The following is an 8638-nucleotide window of genomic DNA, read 5'->3' as shown; positions in this document are numbered from 1 at the left end:
TCCCCCTCCCCTCCCCCTCTCCCTCTTTCCCCCTCCTCCGGCGTCGTTCTCCTTACTTTATTGAACTGTTTCATCGTCATCATCGTAAATGCCTCATCTCCCTTCCTCCCTTCCTCCCTTATTCGGTTACTCTCTTTCACGCTATTTCGCAGTTTCTCTATAAAGTCTATCCTATAGACAGACTTCTCTCTGTTCTTGCGTTTTAATCATAAATATCCCAATAAGACCGGGACAGTATTGACAGTGTCTTTGAAGTCAGATGGACTGCTACTCGAAATAAACGACCAATTTCACATGTCTTTCACATTGTCTTCGTAATTGAGAAAATTTGCGATCGGAATAAAGGAGAAAAGATAAAAAAAAAAGGATACTCTAAAATTGTCATTTCGATCACGTCAACGGAACTCCAAGTTTCAGAGGCAGATACCTTCTTTTTCCACGTTGGGTGTATCACCGTCTCCAATAATTGTTAATCATCCTCCCATTTTCTCCTTAGTTTCCAATTCATAATCAGTCTATTTATTCCAATTATATTAAAGACAGCAACCAAGAGACTGTCAATATTTCGCATTCATTAAAGATTACATCATTTTTGTCCCTCTCTCTCTCTCTCTCTCTCTCTCTCTCTCTCTCTCTCTCTCTCTCTCTCTCTCTCTCTCTCTCTCTCTCTCTCGTAATCCTCTCTTGCTTTCGTATTGATGTATACAGATACTGCAATTACTTATTGAAATAGAAGAATAGTTATATTAGTAAAATAGTTCAAGAGGCATGGCCGTTGGCAGGGAACGCCAACAACGCGTTCCTTTGCGCGATCTGTCCTCGCTATTCTTATTTATCGATTACTTCGAAATCCAGACGACCATTCTATCGAACTTATTTATTTACACATCTTGTAGCGCAGGTTTGGTCGTGCAAATTGTCGAAAGCATTTCTCTACGTTGTCTCAGGAGCAGGGATTATCCTTATCTTCTATGCCAGGCTGCATTTTCAAAGATACAGAATTAATCTATATGACTATAATCAAAATAGACTGATGATGAGAATGAAAATAAGAACGAAAACAAGATCCCACGAGGGATCGAGAGAGCGAAATCGAAATTGAAAATAATAAATTCGTAGAAATCAGACATAAGAGGCATATAGGTATCTGATAATTTGGAGGAAAATGAGGATGGTAACGAAAGGAAGAAAGTAGAAAGTAACGTAAGTATGTGTCGTTCGGTTTCATTTACGTATTAATTCGAGAAGGAAAAATTGGGACGAATGAACAGAATATATTGGATTGTCGTTTGAGGCGTTTCGTACGAATATTGATCATAGTGATTACCTTGCTGCATAATTCCTTATTAACTGAACGCAGGATGTCGTAGAAAAAACTGGTGGGACAATTCGAGTAGCAAATAAAACAAATATAATCGTGAAAACGTGATACTGTTTAGGGTTTATACAGATAAATTAGGCGTTAAGGTCAGCACGCGATTCGCTTGAAGATCGTTAGGTGCACAAAGCAAAAGAGCGCCATGTTCTCTAGTTGAGTGCTGCCACCTGAGAATTCAAAACACCCTGAACGTTCCTTCGATGTTGGTCAGTTTTGGTATTGCCCGCACGATCGGCAAGATCTGACCGTACATTATAAAGTAATGTCAAGTTTTTCCATTGACTACTTTGGATGGTTATTTGATTTCATTGGATATCGTTACTCCAGGATTTTTATTTAGGTGACTTTTACGGATGACTTGGTGACAACGAAGCAAACAATGAAAAGAACAACCAGCACGTTCCACGGTTCCTCTTTCCTTGTTTTCTCTTTCCACCGTCTTTACCTTAACTCCTGCTTTTCTTTTCTTTTTCCTTCTATATTTTCCCCTTTCAATCTTCCGATTAATACCAATCTTGTTGAAACATCAACATGCAGTCGCGTTTGCTCTTAATTTTCGGTTCGTCTCCAATGACGATCGATCCTTTGCGTGTTTCCAAGTTGTAGCAAAAATTCAATGGATCGGCATCCCGCATTTACATCCGCTCGCAAATAACCCGTATTTTTAGGTATGAGCGATACACCTTAAACGGTAGATACTAAATGTTTGTTTGTCTCTTCTGTAAGTAGTCGGCGGCTGTACGAATACATGATCGAAAAAAAAAAATGAAAAAAAAAAATGTTCACAGACGCATGGCTGGCAAACTCTGTGGTCCTACGTCAAGCGAAACGTCGTCTGCCTCTACCCCCATTCCATTAGGTACAGAAAATGTAGAAAAGGAATTTTCACGGGAAGAGAACCCTCGATACAAAGCTCTGTGAAATCCACAAAGAAAAGTCTAAAGCGCAGCAACTAGCATTACGCAGAGTACGCATCGTTTGCGCTGTCAGTAACTGTCAGTATCTGTATTACGAAGAGCGGTATCCATCTTAAAGTGGCCACGTACGTCCGAATGTATGATGGTCAGCGAGAGACTTTAAACTCTCAGCGTTTCTAGTGTCCGCTTCCATTGTACGGATTTCTGTCATCATCCTTCCTATATTTCCTATATTTCCTATACTTCTATATCGCTTTGTCCTCGACTTCGATTTGCTCATTAACAGCTCATGTTGACATCGCTAAGATTTTTAAATTCCACCCATTGAAATCCTCTTCCAATGCTACCACCTCCTCTTTTTATCAAACAAAGAGTGTGGCACACATGGAAAGTTTGCGAGTACGCGTATTCACGCGTGAAACGCACTCCGATGGCTTCCAATGGTTTCCATGCTTTACGAAATAATAATTGTCTCACGAGAGACGCGCGATGATGGAGCGCTCTGTGTATCGGTATCCTGGCACATTGTCGGAGACAATGGCTACCGTGTTTGGCTACTGGTTTTGCACGCTCGTGCGAGCACCAGCAGAAAACGTTAACGATCGAGCACAGAAAAATATGGAACAGGCAGGTGGACAAAGACAGTAAATACCGACTGACGGATATGCGAAACGGATGAACGAGAACATTAAGACAATGAGGAATCAATTGGAATAATCAAATAAGTAGTAGAATAGAATGGACTAATCTCTGAAATAATAACATTTGGCGTACAGGCGTTCATAGTAACTCAAGTACGTAGTGCGTTCTATGTAATATTAAGTACTGTAACACACCGTTAATCGAGAGTTTTAGCTTAGTTCTTAGATATATTGTTACTATTATTAGATCACATTTCGAGAGGTAAGAGGCGTCACTGTCGGTAGCCGAAAGCCGAAAGCATTACAGATATATTGAACGTGATCGAGCTCTATCAGTTAAAACATATCTCATGTCGTACGTCTAATAAATATCTCCGCGACGGAAGATTACTAGCAGATCGATGTAAAAGTAGCAGGATGGATGTACCTAGGTAATTATAGTAATGCCAGAATGTATCCAGAGATCCCCATAAGTCGTCGGATGCACCATAAGAGAGAAAAGAAAGGCTACCGACCGTCTCGCTTTACCTCCTCTCTTATGACCTCTTGTATCTACAGGCAGTAATAAACCTAACCTAATCGTAGACTATAACACGTAAGATTCGACCGTCACCGGTATCTCACACCCGGAGAGGTCCCATCGACAGTCCTTTGCCCCTCCGCCTCTCTCTCTCTCTCTCTCTCTCTCTCCCCCTCCCCCTCCGCTCTCTCCATACTCATCACATCATGCCAGCCGTTAAACTCATGAAGACTCCTCTCTCCTCGATTTTTCTCTCTTGCGTTTCCTCGCTCTTGAGTTATTCCTTCTTTTTATATTTACCGATGTTTTTGTTGAAAAAAAAAGTTTCGCTGAAAAAATAAATGAATAAAAGAGTTCCCTCAAATTTGGTCTCAGATCCGTTCTCTCGTCCATTATCCTCCATTTTCATTTGCTTCTCTGTATTTTTCCTTCGGCACCCTCCACACCTTCTCGCCTACGTCTCCTCTTCTCTCGTTCGTGGGTAGATGCCAAGGATTCATCCAAGCCGATCATCGTCTCTGCTTTCGTCCGTTGTTCTTTTCTACATCCGCGTCCGGGACGATTCCATAAATTATCTATGGCAAACGGTATGCAAAGAGTGCCGTAATCTTAACAAGTTTTATTTGTGCGACTGTACCTGTAAATGAAATGCGTTTCTCACGAAGGTAGAGACGGGTGAATCAGAGTCACGCAGACGATAGACACTTGGAGCGCGAACATGTATTACTCATTGTCAGACGAATTTGATCTGACCTAATGTAACATAAGAACATGTCACGATGGAAAATCATTTTTGCTTATTTACACGAACACTAATCGTATTGAAAAACGAGAAGTGCTTGCCTTGAGCTTACATTTGTTATTACACAATATGCTTAATGATATTGTAACGTTTTTATGGAAATCTATAGTTCGTTCGTGTTAATTTCCCTAGCTCCTCTGTAGTGATCGCAGTAGCCTCGTCGATATGGGTCCGATGTTAATTATTTGCGCGCTCTTGCGAATATCTGACGACTGGCTGTGCTCATCGTTCCAGTGGAATTTGAGTAGGAAGAAAAAAGAGATAGTGGATGTAGCTAGCCGCGACGCAAGTTGGTTTGACCACTTTCGAAAAGCTCACGTCGGGGGAAGTTAACACTGCCGAGCTGTAGGTGCATTGTTGCTACTCGTAAGATTGTTATAATATTATATAACTGTGATCGCGTAAGCGCTGAATATTCGAGTCCGATATTCATTGCGGACCGAGGGAGAAGGAAAATAATGGCTTGCCCTGTCTGATATAAGAGCCGCCAATCGGGCGACTTATCGCGACATACGCAAGTACACACGTCCAGTACGTCGTCCAGTGCACGTATCGTATAATCGCGTCATTGCGTCATTGCGTCATTGCGTCATTGCGTCATTGCGTCATTGCGTCATTGCGTCATCCGCGTCATCGCATCATTGGATATTGTCTCTAGGTATCGAACTTTACTCCCCTTTGCGGAAATCACGCTTGCGTACACATACAATTCCGGCCACCAACTGTTGAATCAGTCCACGTCTATCAGTGTACACCTATGGAGGTCGTTACCTGTTATTCATATGTAGATCAAAACATACAACGAACGGTCGAAAACACACGAGCCCATTCTTTTCGGATGCAAAATGCAAAAATATTTAAAAAATACGCAACAATTGCGCAAGTCTGTGACGGATCTATTAAATCGATTGTCAGATTAATTCCGTCAGATCCGGTGCTAACGGTGTAATGTAATTTTTTTATAAAAACCTAAAAGCCACAATTTTTTCTTAACAGATTCATGAGATAAGCCGCAGTTGCGAGTTTCATTAATCATTAATTGACACTCGCCGCTCTTCGGAGATAACGCAATGAAAGACAGTATGTTACACACTACATTATTTCATCGTATAGTGTAATTCGTTGAATCTAATACATCTACGTTATAAGGATTATAAATAATGAATGTCTGTAATAAATAAAGGAAATTACGAAAAAAAAAAGAAGAAAACTTAACGGATTGATAAGATTACGAAGAGCATTTCTCGGGTTTGTGATGGAAGAGGGGGAGAGCGGGAGAGCGGTGGACACTTTTAAATAATCGCCAACGGAGAGCTTTTCGGTTCGATCAGCTCGCTCCTTTTATGAGAGCATAGAAAATTCATGGTATCGCACATGTCTCTATGCATGCAGGTGCTCTAAATTACTATGAGCTGGGTGCGTCTCTCAATGGCGAAACGCAATTCGATTGCTTAAGTATAGTAGCATTCGTGCAATATTATGCTCCTGCTGCGTACATCGTCAACTTGTTCAAACGGAGAAAAAAGGAGTGTTTGTTTATGGCACATTAAATGCAAAATGCACCTAGGTATAACTAGATCTGTTATTATACATATCGAGAAAGGAATATGCTGTAAGATCTGTATTGTGTCTGTGTTGAGTAGGAGCGGTCGTGTACCGTGCAGTTGGTCCGAGGTTGGGACGAGTGTCCGTCAGCCCTAGTGGGGGTTGCACCGGTAAGCTTAAATTTCAACATCCAACTATCAACTATCTTTTACGTCAAGTTCTCTTTTCTCTCTATGAGTATCGTTCTTTTTACCGTAATTCGTAATTCGTAATACATGCGTAGTTATTCATAGTGTCTATCCCTCGTTCTAACTATGTAGGTATATTTATATTATGTTTATTAACACGCGTGCTCGCACGCACACACGCACATGCACACATACACACGCGCGCGCGCGTCTCTGATCTAAAACTCGAAAATCGCAAATAAAATACTCAGGTGTCAACGTTCCCTTAACAAATAGTCCATCCGTACGCACAACGTTCATGAGAAGAACCGACGAAGAACCGTAAGTGTGACGCGAACTAATAATAAAGAACTGCCAGGAAAACGGTATTCGTTCTTACAATGTTGCATCCCACCAATATCGGCAGTCTCTGAACGAAGAATGTATGTATACATTGTATACATAGCGTTTGGACCGTTAAACGATTCTTAAGCGCAAGATTCGTTTGAAGCAGCTAACTTTTGCCTTACACGACTGTACCTTCCACCACGCAGCCACGACCCGCGCAATTTTTTCGTTCTGATTGGTGCACCCTAAATGCTTTCCATTTAAAAACTATTGCGAATTTGGACAAACGATTTGCGGGTGGGTACGCGGGGGACCTCCAGCTATCGGCCATTTTTCGGTGTAAAGGTAGTTCTGGGAGACCATAGACAGAAAAAGAGAGAGAGAGAGAGAGAGAGAGAGAGAGAGAGAGAGAGAGAGAGAGAGAGAGAGAGAAGGTGAGAGGATGACACGCGTTTCTGTATACAATTCCGTTTAACTGGTACACACGAAAGAAAGTATATTACAATTACAAAAGTCTATTCGGCCAATTAAGCAGGAAAGTTAGTTTGCGTCGAGTGCGAATCAAATTGAAATAGGCACTAGCATCGTGCTAAACATTTATACAATCAATTGATAAGACACCTGACGTAATTGACTTAACATGCATACACACTAGCTACACCTGGCCACATCTTTTATAGCTCTAGAATGGCTTATGGGTAATCGTGTCAGTAATATGTCAAGAGACACTTTAACTGTTAATATTCTCTTGTATCGCACTGTTGTTGGTTGACTACCTAGCTCATAGTAAATAGTCTTTCGAAAGTTACTACTTACCTACCAAATAACATTAAAATATTGGAGCCGAAATGTTTATCTCGAGGCACGAATGCATGAACGACGCGAACGCATCTTATTCCTTTGCCCGCGCAAAAAATGATGATTCCGTTCGTTTTGTAAAATAAATCGAAAGCGTCGATTGTCTTCAAATGTTACCGTCCACTTACATGCGTGTCTTAATTTTTTATAGTCGCGAATGTGCACGTACCCGCGCGTGCGCACTTTCTTTGCGATGACAGTTTCATAAGACACGCCCGTGAGTCCCGTACGATCGTTGCCATGAAAAAATGTACAGGTTTTTCTATTTCACCAGAACTTGAACCTCGACTATCGGTAAATTATTTACGAAAGGATATATGATAAAAATTGACGAAAGGTATAACGATTCTTAAGGAGCGATTTTCCGTTAGAATACCATTGTCGTTGCGACCATGAGTTTGTTACAGAAGAGTATGATTTTGGCATATGAGATGAATGCAAACAACTATAGCAGCATTAACGTTGTCGGCCAGTTGGGCGCTGGTGATATTTTACATATCTGAAAAACGGCGAACATATATCTATCAAGTTCTGGTAAAAATTCGTCTAATTCATGTACAACTTGTAACTAAATGCGGGCTTGAAATAATGCCTCGCTGCTCGAAAACTCTTCTCCTCGATTCATCATAAAATCTTTTTCTCTCAAATTTTTCCTGCCACCCTGGAGTTGGGTCCGGGGTCCTCTAATAAAACTGTCTTTCGTTTTTTATTTTTCATTCTGCTTGTAATTGTCTTTTTCTTTTGACTTGTAACCTTTTAGTTTTAATTTTAATTTTTCCATTTGTTACTCATAATATGGGGTGCACATATAGTCACAAATTGGTTTAGGTGCGAGAAGAAATAATAGAATAGTTTTGTATATTCTATAGAAATCACAAGGTGTTGCTAAGCTACAATATTTTAAACTTTTGGTCGCATCTCAGAATAATATTTTAGATTTAACAATAAGAAATCGTATTAATTTGCTGCAACTAGTTATGAGAGTAGCACCAAAATTGCCCGTTTAACAGCGGACCCCTTTTTTGTCATCAGTTTTTTAAAACGGGAAGTAGGTAAACCACTTTCAATTGTATTCAAGTAAAATGTCGATAGTATTATGCTTAGGGTATAATAAATTGTTAAAGCATTTATTTTGATTCATCGAAATATGTATGTAGACTTAATGGCCACCTTGTATATGTATAGCAATCGCGTATTCTTTGTCTATTACCTGCGTCATATTTAGTTGTTACAACTTCATGGATTCGTTGGTATCCAATAATGTAATTGCATATACAGGGTTATTTAGGAGTTTTGCACCAATTGAACTTAGCCTATTTGTTTCATTACCTCGATAGCACCACCTTCAAGTGATGCAATACTCTGAAATGACCCTGCATCGTATCTCGTGGCCATGAATTATTTTGGCGCTTCGTTTTTTTTCTTTGCTGAATCAATACAATTACATACGAGGGGGGGGGGG

General features: G+C 40.4%; 1 protein-coding gene across 19 annotated transcripts in view; it reads left to right on the top strand.

The window, feature by feature from the left end:
* LOC107268823 (RNA-binding protein Musashi homolog Rbp6) overlaps positions 1–8638 on the top strand; it is a 206405-nt gene that overhangs the window by 189885 nt on the left and 7882 nt on the right. For 17 of the 19 annotated variants that reach the window (XM_025086098.1, XM_025086100.1, XM_025086101.1 and 14 more), the window contains one exon: positions 5902–5973. The exons of the other annotated variants lie outside the window; for them this stretch is intronic. In XM_025086098.1, coding sequence (XP_024941866.1) covers positions 5902–5973 — 72 coding nt within the window. The remainder of the gene's footprint in view (positions 1–5901; positions 5974–8638) is intronic. 19 annotated transcript variants of the gene reach the window in all.

Source organism: Cephus cinctus, unplaced genomic scaffold, assembly GCF_000341935.2.
Source record: "Cephus cinctus unplaced genomic scaffold, Ccin1 Ccin1_scaffold0593, whole genome shotgun sequence".
In the NCBI taxonomy this organism is placed as follows: Eukaryota; Metazoa; Arthropoda; class Insecta; order Hymenoptera; family Cephidae; genus Cephus; species Cephus cinctus.
Note: the sequence above shows the minus strand (reverse complement) of the source record. Positions and strands in the feature narration are given on the sequence as shown.